The sequence below is a fragment of the Palaemon carinicauda genome, chromosome 1 (assembly GCF_036898095.1).
Source record: "Palaemon carinicauda isolate YSFRI2023 chromosome 1, ASM3689809v2, whole genome shotgun sequence".
NCBI lineage: Eukaryota > Metazoa > Arthropoda > Malacostraca > Decapoda > Palaemonidae > Palaemon > Palaemon carinicauda.
The window spans coordinates 119,194,007-119,215,227 of NC_090725.1; the positions used below are offsets into that span (position 1 = coordinate 119,194,007).

Here is a 21,221-nt window from a genome sequence, read left to right on the forward strand (position 1 = left end):
TGGTGAAGTTCTGGACAAATGACTTCCAGGTACGGCGTGAGGAGGGGGCCGTTGACCTCCTCGGGTGCACTGATGCTCAATGCGAGGTCGGAGAGGTGTCAATAAGTATGAGTCTTCATTGACTAAACATTGATGTTTAGTGTCTTGCCATAATCCTGTCAGCTTCGGTCAGTGTTGAATAGTTGTCTTCTTTGTCAGGAGTGGAGGTGTTGATGGAAGTCTTAAAGGTAGTGAAGTGGCTGTCCTCAAGGGAGTCGACTTTGGTCATAGGGTCCTTCATGGGCAAAGTATCGACATTGGGGGTGGCTGCGTGTACAGGTTCGGGTATCTATATTACCGAAAGGGCACGAAATACATTTACTTCCCGAGGAGAGCCGTCTGTGGAAGGTTGCATACGAGTGATACTGGTCATATCCCTGAGGGCGAGCAAAGCCTTTTGGCCCTCTAATGGCTGTTGAGATAGCTGATAAAGCTTGGCTATATGGGCTGCTGGCGATTGGGAGTACTGCTCCAGGAGGTATGTTTTTATGCCATCATTTGCTATTGAGGCATCCCTTTAGTCGCAAAGCCAGTCGTAGATTTCCGGGAAAGTGTCCCCAGGGATTGCCGTGAGGACATGGTCTGCTTTGCTGTTTGAGTAAGTCACACCTTTGATGCAAAACTGATCTTCAGCAAGCTGGAACCAGGCGAACACTTTTCTGCTGGCAAAGAGTGAAAGTTTTATTGACACAGATGGGTCGAAGTGTCAGGGTCTGAGAGAAGCATCATAAGAATGGTAGGGCTAATGGGTGGGTGAAAAGGAAGGGGGAGCTAGTCCTCCGTCAGTTATCAGTTGTCGCAAGGTAGCTGTTGGGTACTAATAGAGAGGTGAGATGAATGTAAGTTAATTTATTCAACAAGATAACGAGCTTATATACAAACAGTTAAGGGCAACAATGTCTCAAATATTCCAACAATGGGAAACATGCAGTAGCAAGCTTAAAAAACAAGTTTTTCTATTATCATTGCAGAAGAGAGTAAGCAATACAAAAAAAACAATAGTATTACAGCGTATGAGCGTGTATGAAACGTGCGGTACAGTGGCCTATAATATTATGAAAACAGGAAATGTGAAAATGTTCCAGTCGCTTGATATGGCGTCAGTGTAGAGCCCAGGTCTCTGCACTTTAGAGGAGATATGACAAATATGTTGCTTTATTTACTTGGAGTTTGCACTCTGGACACTAATGTTCAGTCTTATCTATACTGTATGGTCTGGAAAACCCTAGTCCTGAGCCTTACTAAACCATATGAACCCCTATTCATTTTCTCGAGTACATTATTACTAATATCAGAGGTAAATGAAACGATGCTACCAAGGTATTTGAAAACTTGTAGTTCCCATTGCTGTGTATTATTAATGATGAAGCTGGGCACATCATTATTTAGTTTAATTGTTTGTGCTATGAATTCTGTTTTTCTTGTATTTTGCTAAAACCTAAGGGTCTGGTAGGCTATATTAAAGATAGAATGTTTAAGATGTGTTACATTGATTCTAGGGAATGGCCCAAAATACTAGCATCGACAGTATGTTGCAACTCAATCAATTGGCATGTTGATGTCTTTGTACAGGCTTAAGTTATCTAGAATTGAATAAGCTATCATCCACTTGGTATTCTATTTATGCCCTATTTTCTTTCACTTTTGCCAGTATTAAAGTAATTATTTAGGAGATGAACAAATAGAACAGAACAAGAGACAAAACATCATCTTGCTGTATTTTAATTTGTGCAGGGAAGGATCAGGATTCCATGCCATCAGTACAGGCTTTTTCTTTCATGTGGGAATATTTGTAAAAATATGTTGGGATTTCCATATTTTACATGTATCTTCTCAAATAGCTGGTGGGGCGATGTGTCAAAGACATTGGTAAAGTTGATAGATATTGCATAAGTTTGCATTTTGCTTTTGACGTTTTTCCTGTTTTCACCTCAGAGTAAGAATCATATATATAGTCCATCCTTCCTACCTTCCTGAACCCATACTGGGTCTTTGGTAACATAGATTCAGATGCATGTTTATTTAGGCATGAGAATATAATTCTAGCTATTATTTTCCAGACCCAGAGAGAATCTCAGTCCAATCTTTATGGATGGTTATGCCATTAAGTGTGCTAACTGGAGAGATTTGAGTTTTTATTAGGCTTATAGATGGATTTAATGGCATTGTCTTGCATGTTGTATTGATCTGCAAAGGCTTAAATTTCAACCCACTAGCAGTTCTGCAGTATATGTATATATTTTACCTCCAGCCTCAGATCCTTCCATCTTTACGCCAATACACATGTTAGGGGTTTACAAGCGGTGCATAATGTCAGATTCATATTTGTGTTAGATTTTGATGCATGGTATCTGAGTTCTCATCCAACCAGTGTGAATAAGACTGCATCATGAAGCTATTGATCTCTTATCAGATTGCAGAACTTTGCCCACTTTGTCTCTGGTTCTCCCCTTGGGGTTCTCAGTTAAGGAAGAGCGTCCCTTGACAATTTGAAAGTGGAAAAGATAGTTTATTAGCCGCAATTTCAGGATAGCATGGTTCAATTTCAAGGACATGATCTACTTGTGGATTTATAGGTCGAATTTAGGACTTGAAGGAGGGTCTTTCTAATAATCTGCCTTATATACAACTCAAGTAATGCTTATTTATCAGTGTGTCTCTTCCTGGTTAGGATTTTTTCCAGCATGTGCCAATTCTTGGACTTTGGGTGCATCCATGTGTTTTTGAGGTTGCCCTTAAGCTTGAATATTGTGTCAGTTGTCTAATCTTTGAGATCCCTCCTGTTCCAGGTTCCTGTAATTAGCTAATGTATTTTTAGTGTAATGTGCGTTGTTTAAATTTCTGATGGCTTGATATCTAAATCAGGTGTAAAGTAGACAATACTTGGCCACCTTATTTTAGGGCCCCTCCCTTTTAAGAATGGTCTGTGTGGCTCCTATAAAAATACAGCTCAGTCATACATGTGACTGTTGTAGACAAGTGTTACACCTGCCTACTTGCTAATGGCAGCCCTTTGTGTAGAACTTTGACAAAGAGGGTAGCAGTCCCAGCATGAACCTGCTCCCACCACTCTGCCCTATTACCATAGGGACTTGATAGCTAATATTGTTGAGTTAATGATAGAAGGAACAAAGTTATTAAGGTAAGATGAAGGTTTGGGGATGGTTCAAAACTCATAACCGTAACAAAGCTGTCAAGTGTCAGATAGCCAGGAAACCAATCTTACTTGCTGTAATGATGGGGGGGGGGGGCGAGTTAGAGAATGATATAATCCAAGGAAATTCTAGACGTGTGTAACCTTTGGTATGATTTACTTACAACCTGATTCAGAAAAAATCAAGTTCCTCGGCCAATTTATTTTAACAAGGACTTTCCAAATTTAAGTATTTATGATACTCAACTTTCATATTCAATTCAAAGTACGGTTTTGATATTTAAACTCTTAAGTTGAAATGGAACTTAACAAGTCGTTAATATAAAGAATTTTCAATTAAAGTCAAAGTCAAGTATATTTTCAAGGTTTAAAAAGTTACAGTTCAAAAATTGTTAACTTAGTAGGCTATATCTTGTTATATAAAAAGTAGTAGTTAGTTCATTACCCCTGGAGCTGGCTTTGTGATATATGGATGAGAAGGGTTTACTTTCACTGGTTGTTATGAGATTTTGCAACCAGAAAAAAGTATAAAGTAAATCAAATACCTTCTGCCTATCTATTGCAAAGGAAATCATCAGTGAACTGAAGACCTTAGACTGTCCACAAAATAGAAAAACAGCAATGAAGGATTATTTCTGCTGAAAAAAAAAGATTTTTTTTTTTTTTAATACAAACATCAAATTTATTAGTCCTCAAGTAGAATAGAATTCTGAATCAAATTGACATATAATCTTTTCACATAGCTTATACAGAAATGGGAAGAATTAACAGGAGTTAAGACCCAGACAAGGGAAAGGACTTCATAAAACTTTGTTAAAGCTTCTCCAATAATCAGCACTGGTATTATAGCTATCAACTTCACCAAAGGAGGTAAAAGGCATAAAAAATACCATACCCAGTGAGTATTCTTAAATTCATTAAAAGAAATATAATCCCTTTCACAAGAAAGATCAGCACCAATGACCTTAGATGTCGGATGCCAGATAACTCATAATCAATCAATCAATCAATCAATCAATCAATCACAAGAATGAAAAAAATACCATAGGGAAATTTACAGCTATCATTTCGTAGAAGAATTGTTGATGACTCACTGTTACTCCTTTTGCTTAATGAGCAAAAAAAAAAAAATATTCTTCATTGCACTGGGTGTGGTATCTGGTTGAAACTAGTATATGCGTGTCTTTGGCAAAAATGCCCCCTTTCCCATGGATTTGGATAATAAGTCTCTAAGAATCTGATTCAGTTAGTGATGTGAGAACTAAACTCTAAATTACTTTTTCCAAAGTAGCTATGATGTTGTAAATATTAAAACAAGGCAAAGAATTAACGTTATCAAGAGACCAATAAAATCAATCGGAAGAAAAACTAATACTGTGCTCATTTTTTTCACTCTTAATTTATTTCTGAAGATACTTCAAAACTGGAATCAAATGTTTTAACTTGATCAGTTATTTTTACTTTTAGTGTAAATTCTTGTCTTTGATGATTTTATGACTCTCTCTTGTGTAGCAAAAAACAACAACACAGTTTTAGTAAAGGGTAGGAACAATCATTTCAAATCATACATATTGATTTTAAAATATGTAGAGAAAAATAATCAAGGGAATGAAAGAAGATACTCATCTACCATGGGTATCTATATTTATAGCAGCAGGTTGGGTACATTCCATTGACATAGCATCCAATATTCCATACAAACTCATTTTAATTACACCCAGTTAAATAGTGGAGAGACAAGTACAGTATTGGATACAGGACCAACTTCAGCCCCGGAGTAAGCAGCTATTCTTGAGTTTAGTGATGTTCTTGATGAAGTGTTGGTCTTTTCCATCTAAAGTGGCCAAATCTGCATTACTCGTTTAAATGGGGTTACAGAGAAATCCTTGAAATGTATTGGAGGCCTTAAGATTAGATTAGAGACTTAAGGGAATTCCCTACTGGAGACCTGTGAATCCAATAGCACATATATAGGGTTAGAGTCTACTAGGTATCATCTTTTTCAGTAAAAGACATGTCTGGGAATTAATTGATCACAGTATTGGGGTATTTTATAAGTACAGTAATGGATTTGTTTTAAAATATGTTTATACCCTTTTAGAATGTTATTGCACCCAAGAATGATATTGTATAGTCTGTTAATAAAATGAATTTCTATTTCCATATTACTGCCACCTTGGCTAATGTCAATGATAAGCAATACCTTTTTAAATACAGAAATGTTTTTCCCTTTTGGAAGGTAGTAACCGTAAGCCTGTGTCAGCTTTGCATTAACTCTGAACAATTCTTATACCATTAGAATTACTATTATAAGTGTAAGCTTGTATTTGAACAACTGGATGGATAAGATTGATATTATTATCTTTAAAAAAAAACAAGTATTCCAATTGAAATAAAAGTATTCATATAATTTTTTTGTTTTTTCACAGTGGTTCCCAAAACGCAAAGGTTTAATCAATGGATTGATAGTGGGAGGTTTTGGTCTTGGTGCCCTACTATCTACCACAATTCAAACATATTTCTTGAATCCAGATAACATATCTCCTGACTCAGATGGGTAAGCCATAGTTAACGTGCTTATATTTTCTGGTTTTATTAATGTTTAAGTTTGTATTTGTGTGTCTTTTATGATTCCAGTTAGATTAATGGATCAATCAATATAATTCTGTTCATTTTGCTTTCACGAGTTTTAATCTACAGTGTTTACACTTTAAAGACATTATTATTCTATTGGCAACTACTTTAAAAAGGACAAGATTGAATTACATAATCCCATAGGGATAGAATCAAATGATTAGATGATTTCTAATTCCCCTCGCTTTTAATATCATATAACTGGACTGCAGATATAGTCAAACTGGGCGAAGTACAACAGCTAAAATGAATTGAACACTAGTTAATGAGAAAATGAGTCTTTTCTTGCTGGAGTTAGCCACTAATTTCACCTTCTAAATAGGACTTCTATTTTGATGAATAATTGTGACAATTAATCGTTTTTGTTACCATTCCTTAAAGTGTATATTTTATTTCTTTCTATATAAATTCCGTCCTTGTGCTCATAGCATAAGCAAACCATTTCTTATATAGCCTTTAGGCTTTTAGTAAAAGTTAGTTATAATACACAGGCCGTTTGTTTTCAAGCTCAAACAATGGGGAGAAGGTGTGTCTTTTATTAGCATCATTATTGGATTTTTAAGTAATAGATTACAATGAGTTGCTGTTGTTATGCACCATAGGAATGTGATATCTGGTGTGCCTCAGGGTAGTGTTCTTGGCCAATTATTTTTCATATTGCAATATATACACATAATATGTGGTTTTGCCCATAAAACAATCTTGTTGCTTATGCAGATGATGCTACTCTCTTTGCCTCAAGTCTATCTCCTGAATGTAGATCTGGCATTGCTGAACCCTTAATTGAGATGTGCCAACCGTGTGTCACACAATCGTACATAGTTCATTTTGTGTATATATTATGCTTGTATCTTCGCTCTTCCCTCGCACTAAAAATAATCTGAATAAACATGTCTGTTTTTCTCGTTGGTAACGGTGTCTGCTTTTTAACATGAAAATTCTTGATTCTTTGAGCTTTTGTATATAAAGGAGAGTGTTCTATAATAAACTCACTCAGTTGCTTTCAACCTGTCTTTGAGTCACAACCTTCTCTCGGCACGTCACTTTGGTGACCCCGGAAGTCGACTCGCTCCTCCTGCCTTCCACCCCCCCCCTCGCCCCTCCGTCGTTGGTACTATGGAGGACTCTACGGAAGTTATTGCTGCGACTCCCCCATTGAAACTTTCATCATTCCCCAGCGGAGAGGCGTTTGCTTGGTTTCAGCACGCAGAAGTCCAGTTTCGCATCAAGGGCATGACTCGCTCAACCACCAAAGCAGATTATGTTCTCGCGGCGATACCCGAGGACACCTTCCCGAAAATATACGACTGGCTTTGTGAACAAGGAGACACCCCAATAGCGTATGACGGCCTCAAAACATACCTTCTGCAGCAGTACTTGCCGTCGCCAGCCGCCCGTATAGCAAAGCTTTTTCAGCTCTCGCAACAACCGTTGGGGGACCAAAGGGCTTCGCTCGCCCTCAGGGAAATGACCAGTATTGCTCGCCTGCAACCTGCCACAGACGGCTCTCCTCGTAAGGTGAACCTACTTCATGCTCTTTGGAAATGCCATTTACCCGGACCTATATGCACTGCCATACCCGATGTCGATAGTTTACCCATAAAGGACTTGATGACCAAAGCCGACGCCCTTATGGACAGCCACTTCAAGATCTCCATCAACGCCTCCACCCCTGATGAAGAGGACGTCTATTCAACGTCACCCGAAGCTGACGTGAATGCCGTAGAACATACACGCCTACCCCGTGACGTGCCGAAACGGTGACAAAGCCACCCACCACCCACCACTCGCTCGCGCCCCAACCAACGACTTCTACAGCCACTTACTACCTCCCATTCGCCGCAGTTTTGCTACTACCACTTCAGATTCGGGGACACCGCTAAGAAATGTGCCAAGGATTGTCAGTGGCCAAAAAGCGTGTAAGTAGACCATCGCTCGTGGCGGTGGCCTCCCGTGTTTCTAATTTTTTCTTTTTACATGATGTAGGAACTGGCGTGCGATTTTTGTTAGACACGGGTGCTTGTCGTTCTCTTTTGCCAAGGGAACTCTTCAGGACACGACGTAGTCTGTCTACGTCTGCTGACGTCCGCTTGGTAGCTGCCAACGGATCTGCGATACCCACCTACGGTTACGAGAACCTCACATTATCGTTCGGAAACGGTAAATTTAATTGGAAGTTTCTCGTTGCTGACATCACATTGCCAATCCTCGGTGTGGATTTCCTCCTTCTGGTCGATGTCGCCCACCGACGATTGGTCAACGCAGACTCATACTTGTCGACACCTCTTCAACCTGCCCCCTCCAACCTCGCTCTCCTCATCAGCGCACCCACGGATGCCTACGCCCACCTCCTCATGTCGTACCCGGAAGTTTTCCGTCCAGAACTTCGCCAAACGACCACGGGTCCTGCTAAGCACGGTATTTATCACCATATCAAGACGACGGGACCCCCAGTCTTCGCAAAATTCAGATGTCTGGCACCGGAACGATTGGCAGCCGCCAAACAGACGTTCTCCGAAATGGAGGAAATGGGCCTTTGCCAAAAGGCCTCCAGCCCATGGTCGTCACCCTTACACATCGTTCTGAAGAAAGACAGCTCCCTCCGTCCGTGTGGGGATTACAGGTGCCTGAACATGCAAACAGAACCGGATCACTACCCCCTCCCAAACATTGCCGACGTGACTTCCTACCTGCACGAAGCGAAGGTTTTCTCTACGCTCGACCGCCTTAAGGGGTATTATCAGGTGCCTATAAACCCAGAAGACATCCCCAAGACCGCCATCACCACTCTGTTTGGTACATACACCTTCAATTACTCCTCTTTTGGCCTTTGTAATGCTGGGGCCACGTTTCAACGTCTGATGGATGGCATCTTAGGGGACCTCCCCTTCTGTGTATGTTATGTGGACGACATACTTGTGTTCTCCTCCTCAAAAGAGGAACACCTCCGTCACCTGCGCATCATGCTCGACCGCCTGCAACAAAATGGCCTTGTATTCCGGTACGGCAATTGTACCTTTGGCGCTAACGAAGTGTCGTTCTTAGGGCACCGCATCACTCCTGAAGGAGTCCATCCCCTCCCTGAGAAGGTAGCAGCCGTTCAGGACTTCCCCACGCCCTCGACCGTCAAAGCTCTGCAGGAATTCTTGGGCATGATCAACTATTATCACCATTTTCTGCCAGCCATTGCTGCCACTATTGCTCCCCTCTATGCCTCCCTCAAGGGCAAGCCAAAGAACCTGAAGTGGGGTCCCCTTCAAGAAGCAGCCTTCTGCAATGCAAAGAAGGCCTTATCAACTGCGGCGGCTCTCACTTTTCCTATCCCACATGCCCCTCTCCGTCTCTCCACCGATGACAACGACGTCGCTATTGGTGTAGTACTCGAACAGGTGGTCAACGGCTCGCCCCGCCCATTGGTCTTCTTCAGCAGAAAACTGTCCAAGGCAGAATCGGGTTATTCTACCTTCGATCGCGAATTGCTGGCGGTGTCACTTTCGCCATTTCTTAGAAGGTACGCCCTTCGTTATTCTCACAGACCACATGCCTCTGGTGCACGCCTTCACTCGACAGTCTGACGCCTGGTCTGCCCATCAACTCCGACATCTCTCCGCCGTGGCTGAATACAATTGCACCCTTCAATACATCCCTGGGAAAATGAATCCCGTTGCCGATGCCCTGTCAAGAAACACGTTGGTTGCAGTTCAACTGGGATTGGATTACAACGCCCTGGCTGAAGCCCAACGACAGGATCCAGAGTATCAAGCATGTAGGACATCCTGCACATCCCTCCGTTGGGAAGACTTCCCCCTCGAAGACTCCAACACCACCCTCCTCTGTAACGTCAGTACTGGTAGACCGCGACCTTGGATTCCTGCTCCCATGCGCCGGCAGGTGTTTGATTTCATTCACGGCCTTTCACATCCCTTGTGCCATTCTACTGCACAGCTGCTGAAGATGAAGTTCATTTGGCACAGCATTTTTAAGGATGCTAAGGATTGGGTTCGCGCCTGTACTTCTTGCCAAACTTCCAAAGTACATCGACACACGGATTCAGGAGTGGGCACCTTTCCTCAACCTCAGCGTCGTTTCGCACACATTCACGTCGATGTTGTAGGCCCCCTACCCACATCACAAGGACATCGTTACCTGTTTACCGTCATCGACCGCTCCACTCGTTGGCCTGAAGTAATTCCCATGGAAACTGCAACGTCCGCCTCATGTACATCTGCCTTACTCTCAGGATGGAGTGCAAGATTTGGTATCCCTGAGCATATTACTTCTAACAGGGGTACCACTTTCACCTCTCAATTGTGGACATCATTAGCGAATCTCCTGGGCATCACCCTACATCAGACAACAGCCTACAACCCCGCTGCCAATGGAATGGTTGAACATTTTCATCGCACCCTCAAAGCAGCTTTGATGTCCAGCTGCAAGGATTTCAACTGGTTTACTCAGCTTACCTGGGTCCTCCTGGCACTAAAAACCACTCCTAAAGACGCCCTCGACGTCTCGGCAGCTGAAATGGTGTATGGCAACCCGTTGGTCGTCCCTGCCGAATTTATTCCTTCTACAACCTCTTCTGACAACCTCCAGCGCATACGTCACGTCGTTGGAAAATTTACTCCGTGCCGCCAGACTCACAAGCCCCCAGCGAAGCATCACATACCGACAGACTTGCATTCTGCAACGCACGTCTTCCTGCGCAACAACACTAGCAAGCCACCGCTAACGCCCCCTTACACGGGCCCTTTCCTTGTGATCCGACGCAGTCCGAAAGCATTCCTACTAAACATTCGTGGCAAAGAAGACTGGGTCTCCAATGATTGTCTAAAACCTGCTTTTTCTCCTGCCAGATGACGCACCTACAGTTTGCCTCTCTAGATCAGGGCGCCCTATTTAACATGTACAGTATGTCATTTTTAGTGGGGGAGCCATGTACCAACTGTGTCACACAATCGTACATAGTTCATTTTGTGTATATATTATGCTTGTATCTTCGCTCTTCCCTCGCACCAAAAATATCCTGAATAAACATGTCTGTTTTTCTCATCGGTAACAGTGTCTGTTTTTTAACAAGGAAATTCTTGTTGCTTTGAGCTTTTGTATATAAAGGAGAGTGTTCTATAATAAACTCACTCAGTTGGTTTCAACTTGTCTTTGAGTCACAACCTTCTCTCGGCCCGTCACAGAGAGCTAGCTAAAGTTAGTGCATGGTACAAATTATGGTTCCATAAAGCTGAACCTTAACATTACATTAGCTCTTGTAGAAAGTTGTCACATTTATTATTAAAATTATTATTATTTATAGCTAGGCTGAAACCCTGATAGTAAAAGCAAAAGGCAGCCCAGTGAGTAGAGAAAATATAGAGATAACGAATAAACTATAAATGAGAAATCAAAGAATTGAAATTATAAGATACGTTAAGATCAATAAGAACGTTAAATAGACAAGTCTAAAATACTGTATAGTATTGAGCTTTATGACAGAGAAGGCAGGTCTCTTAGAATTAATTCCATACTTAGTACTACAACAGAATGGTATAATCTGGGAAGATCTGAATGTAAAGGATTGTCAGAATTATGAAAGATCTTACATAGTATCACAAAGAACCAACTGAACTACAAGGTAACAGATTAATATCCTGATCAAAAATTAGGAATTTGATACATTTAAATTTTTTTTTCCAACAAATTAAGAAGAAATTCAGCAGCTGAAGACTAGACAGCATAAAAATATTGGGGCATTTTGGACTGATATTGGGGGCAGTAAGACAAAATTGCAGTTGACGGCGACAGAGTGGCATTGAGAGCATTTAAACAGTAAAGTGCTTACTCTTTTGTTTTGTTTTTACAAAATCTTAATAACAAAACATGTCACAAACATTAAGGCATAAAAAATTGCATGTAGTTTACAGATAATATGCGAATGCATAGCTCAATTACGTAGTTCAAAATGTATCAAGAGGGAGGGATGCAAGGACTCCATCTGAAAGCCAAGGAGATGCCAGCCTGGCAAAATTTGGAAACCACATTGGTAGAATAAAGGTTTTAAAATATTTTCACTGGATAGATTGATCGCAAAAAACTGGAAAGACCTTTTTACTGTGCAGTTGAAAAAACAAACTGGATTTGCTTCTCAAAACTAAATTTGTAATTGAGAATCACACTTATAATTTTAAATGAGTTGTATACAGGCAAAGACATTATTAGTGTAAAGATCTGGATGCTGAAAAGCCACTTTCCTTGACCTACTTACAAACAGACGTGTAGTTTTGCTGTGGTTCGACTCAATCCCCTTCCCTAATTTGTACAAGCATTAGTTTTAGCTAGATCTCTTTTGAGGTATTCAGAAACCATAGGTCTAGTGTTCACTAAAGGGATTGAATTGATGCTTGTTTTTAAGACCAAACCACACATCATGCATACCGGTATACTGTGAACAGTAATGGGCCGAGGAACTCAAGCTATTATATTCCTACAGTCACTATGGTGTCCATCAACAACTACACTTTGCAATGTATTACTTAGAAATAAATAATTGTGTTAAGGAAAGACCCTCCTACGTCTTTATAAGTTTGAAAACATGAACCTAAAATCAGGGCCTATTTTAAGTGTCTATGGCTCTTGGCTACCTATGCACAGAAAAAATAACTTATTGTCATTGTTAGGGAAATTATCACAACCAAGCATCTTTGTGTTGTAAGGACTTGATTTTAACACGCTCTTCAGTTGATCACACAAGTAACCTAAGAATTATCCAAAGAGAATTAGTTCCAATTTCTGAAGGATATGGTTTCTATTATTATTTGTTTTCCTTTCATTAACTGTCTCCTTTTACATATGGTACCTCTTTTCCTTGGGTATTCTCTATACATCAATTCTATATACAGTACTAGCAACCCTTTTGGCTGATGTTTATTACAATAAACAAAGTAATGACAAATTTGAACTTCCTCATTCCTGTTTTCCTGAGGCTAGACTAACTAGTTTAGCTTTTCGATCTCGTGAATTTAAAGCTCTGTTGTTGGACCTTGATGCTTATGGAGGTGTAGACCCAAATGGTACTGTTCCTTTGTTTTTTATAAAGACTGCAGATTTCTTAGCTCCAAAGTTATCTGTTATTTTGCACATGTTAGCAAGAAGAGGAGCTTGTAGCACTTGTTGGAGAATTGGTAGTGTTACTCCTTTATGTAAATGTGTTTTTGGTAGTCAAGTACAACTGATTACCGCCCAATTTCCATAACTCTCATATTATCTAAAGTTTTTGAACGTCTTCTGGCAAAACACCTTAATAGGTTTGCTAAAGAGAATCATCTATTCCCTAGTTTGCAATTTGGTTTTCGTAAAGGCCTTGGAGCATGTGATGCCCTTCTTACAATCTCTAATGCTGTACAGAAATCCCTTGATTGTGGTTAGGAAGTTCGTATGATTGGCCTTGATTTTAGTGCTGCCTTTGACGGTGTTAATCATGAGACCCTTGTTTTCAAAATCAAACATTTGGGAGTGGGTGAGTCATTTCTTAGCATTATTATCGATTTTTTAAGTAATAGATTTCAAAGAGTTGTTGTTGATGGGCACCATAGTGAGTATAGGAATGTGATATCTGGTGTTCCACAGGGTAGTGTTCTTGGCCCATTATTTTTCATACTATATACACAATGACATGTGGTTTGGCCTAAAAAACAAGCTTGTTGTATATGCAGATGATGCTACTCTCTTTGCACCAATTCCATCCCCTGAATGTAGATCTGGGGTTGGTGAATCCCTTATTAGAGATCTAGCTAAAATTAGTGCATGGTGCAAATTATGGGGCATGAAGTTGAATCCTAACAAAACTCAAAGTATGATTGTAAGTAGGTCAAGGACAGTGGCTCCTCAGCATCCAGATCTCAGTATTGATAATGTTTCTTTAACTTTATATGACTTTTAAAATTTTAGGTGTGGTTCTCGACAGCAAATTTACTTTTGAGAAACACATTAGGTCTGTGTCTTCTTCAATTGCACAAAAAATTGGCTTATTGAGAAAGTCTTTCAAGATTTTTGGTGATCAATCTATTGTGAAAAAAGTGTTTTAATTCTTTCATTCTACCTTGTTTTGAGTATTGTTCTCCTGTCTGGTGTTCAGCTGCTGATTCTCATCTTAATTTGTTGGACAGAAACTTATGGTCTATTAAATTTCTTATTCCTGATCTAGATATTAATCTTTGGTACCGTCGTTCAATTAGTTCATTATGTATGTTGCATAAGATTTTTCAGAATTGTATCTTCGCTCTTCCCTCGCACTGACAGCGACCTGTATCAACCTGTCTGTTTTTCTTATTGTAACTGTTAACAGAACCGGTTGTCGGCTGGACATGAAATAGCCTGTTGTATATTTTGTGACCTTCTTGGCCAGACTTGATGTATATATAAACTGGATGTTTTGTAATAAACCTACTCTTGGCTCGTCACATTGGTGACCCTGGAGTGACTCGCTCCTCCCTCCTTTCAGCCCCCCCCCCCTGATAATATGACGCCCTCAAAATATACCCTCTGCAGCAGTACTCGCTGTCGCCAGCCGCCCGTATAGCAAAGCTTTTTCAGCTCTCTCAACAACCGTTGGGGGAGCAAAGAGCTTCGCTCGCCCTCAGGGAAATGACCAGTATCGCTCGCCTGCAACCTGCCACAGATGACTCTCCTCGTGTGGTGAACCTACTTCGTGCCCTTTGGGTACGCCGTTTACCCTAAACTGTACGCGCTGCCATACCCAATGTCGATAGTTTACCCATAAAGGACTTGATGAAGAAAGCCGACGCCCTTATGGACAGCCACTTCACGACCTTCAAGAACCCCATCAACGCCTCCACTCCTGACGAAGAGGACACCTATTCAACGTCAACCAAGCTGACGTGAATGCCCTAGGGCACACACGCCTACCCCGTGACGAGCCGGAGTGGCGACAAAGCCATCCATCACCCACCATTCGCTCGTGCCCCAACCAATGAATTCTACAGCCACTTACTGCCGCCCATCGGCCGCAGTTTTGCTACTACCATTCCAGATTCGGGGCTGCCACGAAGAAATGTACAGTATGACATTTTTAAGGGCGACCCATGTACCAACCGTGTGTCACACGATCGTAAATAGTAACGACATTTTTTCCTTTTTTATATATTATTTTTCGGGCTCAAGCCATGTCGTCCTGATGGAAGGTTCCTTAAAGTAGCTTCCTAAGGGATATATGAACTACAATGATATTCCCAGAGAATTTTACCTTTAGGTATCCAGAATTCTAACTCCTGGCGTGAATATCCTTAAATCTTCTCTCAAGGATATCGCATAATATTAGAGGATGTATTCTTGACACGCCACATAGCAATCTGCACCCTTAATAGCGTTTACGCTTCGAGGAAGTGTGGCAGAATAGAAGGGGAGCCGTATTAAGGTTATCCCCGTTCTCGTACTACTATTGAGTATGACAACAGCGCCATCTCCACAATGGCGGACATTCCTTGTAGCATTGAGCATGGTGCTACAGATACAGTACAACGGGAAGGATACTGTGAAGATCTTTTCTTTTTAGAAGACATGGGTGGGTCCATCAGGACGACTTGGCCATCTCACCCAAAAATAGATTTTTCGCTTCGCTCAAAATCCGTTCTTTGTATCTTCGCTCTCCCCTCGCACTGACAGCGACCTGTATCAACCTGTCTGTTTATCTTATCGTAACAGTTAACAGAACCAGTTGCCGGTTTGACATGAAATAGCCTGTTGTATATTTTGTGACCTTCTTGCCCAGACTTGATGTATATATAAACTGGATGTTCTGTAATAAACTCATTCAGTTGCTTTCAACCCGCTTTTGACTCACAACCCACTCTTGGCTCGTCACAGGCTTATAGCATCATGCTTTTCCAACTAGGATTGCAGCTTGGCTAATAATAATAATAATAATAATAATAATAATAATAATAATAATAATAATCTTTCTGTGTGACTTACTTGTTACTTCTCAATATAGTAATTAGAAAGACAGCTTTACTATTCTTCCTGACCTGTTTATCTTTTTTCCTCCCTGTCTATCAACACAATTTCAGAGCTTGCTCTGTTGTTAGAATATACTATCGTTGTTCTTCCTCCTCTAGAATAATATACCTGTCAAGAATGGTTATGTTTACTATTCAGATTCTGGGTAAATTAATTTCCCTTTATGTTTGACATAATCTGAAGATGTACCGTACATGCTCGTGTAACAGTCGATCTCGTGTATTGTGCGACCTCCAAATTTTCACCCCTAAAATATGATTTTATCATATATCTCGTGTATCATGCGAGTTGCTTTTTGAGAAACCAAATTACGAAAGACTAACATTTTTACTCCATTTCTTTATCCCATCTTCTACTTCAATGGGTTAGAAAATTAAAAGACAAGGATAAAAGTATCAGTAGTAACGTTATAAGCATTGCGTAAACGCATACAGCCATAATAACAACCGAACTAAAAACTGTGACATCAATACCAATAATTTGGTCTCTCTTGGGCCTTGTCCCATTTTCTTCCACCTGGAATTTAAAGCACCATTGATCTTTTCAAATATAATGTTAGATTTTGGACTGTAAGGTATTGTGAACAGTTGCTTAATCTCACTAGACAGCTTACCTCATTCCTTTCAGAAATGCCTAATTTCCCGAGCGAGAAGGGTTTGTGGTAGGATTTTAAAGGTTTAAAGGCCACTCATTAATGGCAGAGTCAAGGGACAGTGACAATGCCCGAGAAAGCAGGACAAGACCCTAGAGACTGACCATATATACATATAATCAGCTCCCAAGCCCCTCTCCATCCAAGCTAGGACCAGGGAGGGTCAGGCAATGGCTGCTGAAGACTCAGAAGGTATTCCTATAAGCTCACAAGGATGGTGAGGTTGCAGAAACTAAACGAACGATCACCAGGGAGGGATGTTATTAACAGGCCACCACAACCAAAGTCTACATATTTGTTGGGCAATGTCTACATATTTAGACCTTGGTGTTGTTAATGTTGACGGAAAAGGTAAAAGGAAAAGGAACTCAAGTTATAATCTATCAATTTATCAAGATAACGGGGCCTATTCCATATCATCTAAATATAAGAGGATTATGCCTAGTCTAAGCAGGGCAATGAATTATACATCAAACATGTAGTTTAATGAATTGGGAAATATCGTAGACTACTTTAGAATTTTTAAAAATTAATCTTATCTTCGACAAATCAGTAACTATGCTCAGATTTGTTTGAACTCTCTCTCTCTCTCTCTCTCTCTCTCTCTCTCTCTCTCTCTCTCTCTCTCTATATATATATATATATATATATATATATACATATATATATATATATATATATAGAGAGAGAGAGAGAGAGAGAGAGAGAGAGAGAGAGTGCAAACATATATACATATATATATGTATGTGTGTATATATATATATATATATATATATATATATATATATATTTATATATATGTATGTATATATACATACATATATATAGCATATATATACTGTATATATGTATATATATATATATATATATATATATATATATATATTATATATATATGTTTGCACTCTCTCTCTCTCTCTCTCTATATATATATATATATATATAGAGAGAGAGAGAGAGAGAGAGAGAGAGAGTGCAAACATATATATGTATATATATATATATATATATTTATTTATATATGTGTAGAGAGAGAGAGAGAGAGAGAGAGAGAGAGAGAGAGAGAGAGAGAGAGAGAGAGAGAGAGAGAGAGAGAGAGAGAGAGAGAGAGGATGAAAATATAAATATTATCAACAAAAGAGATGGAGTGGTAAAAATTGCAATAGGACTTGTATACAATACTATACAACAGTGGTATCCGAAATAACTTTTCCAATAGAAATAATGAAACACCTGAGCTGGTACCAAATGTAAAGAAAGCTTTAAAAAGCATAAAAAGAGACAATGGCGCAGGAGATGTACTAACAATTAATTAAAAGGCATGAAAAGAGACAATGGAGCAGGAGATGTACTAACAATTAATTTATTAATAGATGGATGAGATTTCATAGCAATAAAACTCACCGAACTTGACACAAATTGTCTACAAGAATGCTCTCTACTTAAAGATTAGAAAAACTTTATCATTATACTAATTCACAAAGTGGGTGACACAAAACACCTGAAAAATTACCGCCCAATTAAGTTTACTCTCAGTTATATATAAAATATTTACAAAGATCATATTAGGCCGAATAGAAAAACAGCTAACCTTTAATGCACCAATAGAGCAGGTAAGCTTTAGAAGTGGGTATTCAACAAGTGACCATATCCATGTAATTAACCAGCTGATTGAAAAATCGACAGAGTATGACAAACAACTACGTATTGCATTTACAGACTATCTGAAAGCTTTTGATTCTATCAAAACTACAGCAGTAATGAAAGCCCTTCAAATTCAGGGAATAGATGAACCTTATGTGAGAACACTTGAAGATATATATACGAGAAGTACAACAATCCTAAAACTACATGTAGAGAGTAAATTCCAATGAAGAAAGGATCTAAACAGGGAGACTCCATCTCCCCTAAATTATTCACAACATGCTTAGATGTTTTTTAAGAATTCAAATTGGAAAAATGTAGGAGTTAACATTAATGGGGAATATATTAACAATTTAAGTTTTGTAGATGACATATTTCTATTTAGTAAATTATGAGAGAAATTTCAAAAAAGATGATAGAAGGTTTGAATAGAAAAAGCAGAAATGTAGAACTGAAAAAGTAGCCCTACTTTTTTGCTTTCTCTATTTAAATCTTCGGATATTTGAATTGAGGAATTAGTAATGTAGAACTGAAAATTTTCTGTCCTACATTTCTGCTTTTTCTATTCAAATCTGTCATTTTTTGCAGTTCCTCTCCCTGATTTACTAAACACAACTATGTCATCTGCAGATCTCAAGTTAAGGTATTCCCATATTAATTTGAATCCCTTCATTTTCCCAATCTGAATTTTCAAAAACGTCTTCTAGACATACTGTGAGTAATTTAGGAGAGATAGGGTCTCCCTGACTAACTCCTTTCTCAATGGAAATTTTCTCAATATCTTAATGTAATTTTAGGATTGATGAACTTCTTGTACAGATATTTTCAAGGGTTTTAACATTAGATTCATCTATTCCTTGTTTTTGAAGGTCTCCCATTGCTGTTGAAATTTTTATAGAATCAAAAGCTTTTTCCTAGTCTATAGATGCCATATATAGTCCTTTGTCATACTCTGTTCATTTTTAAATTAGATGGTTAATTACATGGGTATAGTCAGTTGTTGAATACCCACTTCTTCTTTCTGTTCAGCCTAATATGGTCTTTAAAAATATTCTATATATTATTGAGAGTAAACTTGCTAGGCTGTAATTTTCAGGTCTTTTGTGTCTCCTTTTTTTGTGAATTAGTATAATGAAGAAAATTTTCCAAGCTGTAAGTATAGAGCATTCTTGTAGACATTTTGTGTAAAGTTCAACGAGAGTATTGGTTCCTATAAACTTTTAAGAAACTGTTCTTATCAATTCGTTTAGAAATTTTGATACCTGGAAACAAGAAAAATTGGCATATGGCTAGAACGCCTAGAGGGTTTTGGTCCCAAAGAGATATTATTCTCCATATTCACCACCTGCAGTTCAAGTTGCTTTTATCCTCATAGTGAAGTACAGCTATAATTGACTCTCTTGAAATCATTAGTTGGATGATTAGTTATATGTAAAGGGTTCATTACTTATATTAATCTTACCTTGGACGAGAAAAGACCATTTACGGGAAGTGTGCAGCTTGACTTCCCCAATAAAAGATAAGTATAACGTCTCTCTCGCCGCTGTCCTTTGGACCTTTACACCTCCACCCACCTGTCATGTACCAAGATGCAAATGAAAAACAATGACAATTATTCAGATTTATTGAGTCTTGCACCTGACAGTGACTGTCCTCTGTTTTCTCTCGCAATTTTAACTTTGTTTGTGTAGATTTTTTTTTTTACATTTGAATGTCACTAAGCTATTTCTTTTATTAATATTTCACCGGGATAAAATTTTCCTAATTGAAATCCAAATATGTTATATTTGAACACAGCTGGCCCCAAAACTGTGTGTGCTCCTTGCTGTTGCCCCAATTGTTCTTTAACCTGTGGTTGCCTTCAATAGCAAATCGTGATGACAATTAGATGATTACATAGCTTAGATTAGCTTATGTTAGGATAAAAGAAAGAGATTTCAGGCACAAGTAAAAAAATTTTAAGTAGATCGAACGATGATATCATCCTCGAGTGTTTATGAAGCATCTGCTGTTTGAGTTACTGATAACAGTAAACAAAAACAAAAAATTATATCTTTTTAATAAAGTAGACCATTTTTGGGACAACTGGGATTTAGGTTCACATTTGATTAGTCATTTCCTACACTCGCACAGCTTTTACCAATGATATTACCGATCAGTCAACTATTTCGGTAGCAGATTCTGATAAAGGTACTAACTTAATTATTATTGTTATTACTAGCTAAGCTACAATCCTAGTTGGAAAAGCAGGATACTATAAGCTCAAAGGCTCCAACAGGGGAAAATAGTCCAGTGAGGAAAGGAAATAAAGAAACAAATAAACTAGAAGAGAATTAATGAAAAATTAAAATAGATATTTTAAGAACAGTAACAACATTAAAATAATTTTTTCAAATATAAGCTATAACAACTTCAAAAAAAAAAGGAGGAAGAGAACTAAGATAGAATAGTGTGACCGAGTGTACCCTCAACCAAGAGAACTCTACCCCAAGACATTGGAAGACTATGTTGCAGGAGCTATGACACTACCTAAGATTAGAGAACAATGCTTTGATTTTGGAGTGTCCTCCTAGAAGAGCTGCTTACCATATCTAAAGAGTCTTCTACCCTTTCCATGCGGAATGTAGCCATTGAATAATTACAGTGCAGTAGTTAACCCTTTGAGTGAAGAAAAATATTTTGGTAATCTCAGTGTTGCCAGGTATATGAGAACAGAGGAGAATGTTGAAAGAATAGGCCAGATTATTCGGATTCGTTGTATATGTAAGCAATGAAAAAAATGTGCCGTAACTAGAGAGAGAGATCCAGTGCAGTACTGCTTGGCCAGTCAAAAGACCCAATAACTCTCTAATGGTAGTATCTCAACGGGTTTCTGGTGTCCTGGCCAACCTACTACCAATAAATAACCTCTTATTTTACTGAAAATACTAATGTTTCCTTGGCTATTGTAAAATAGAAAGGTAACTTTTGTTGTATTGAAAGTTTGACGGTGTACAGATGTGAAATCCTTTAAATAAGGTCCCTTCTGTCTCTCCTCTCTCTCTCTTTGTCTCAAGACAAGGTTACAAT

General features: G+C 39.0%; 1 protein-coding gene across 2 annotated transcripts in view; it reads left to right on the plus strand.

Moving 5' to 3' along the window:
- Positions 1–21,221, plus strand: part of LOC137651206 (uncharacterized MFS-type transporter YhjX-like) — a 184,715-nt gene that overhangs the window by 89,639 nt on the left and 73,855 nt on the right. For both annotated transcript variants that reach the window (XM_068384393.1, XM_068384383.1), the window contains exon 4: positions 5,623–5,750. In XM_068384393.1, coding sequence (XP_068240494.1) covers positions 5,623–5,750 — 128 coding nt within the window. The remainder of the gene's footprint in view (positions 1–5,622; positions 5,751–21,221) is intronic.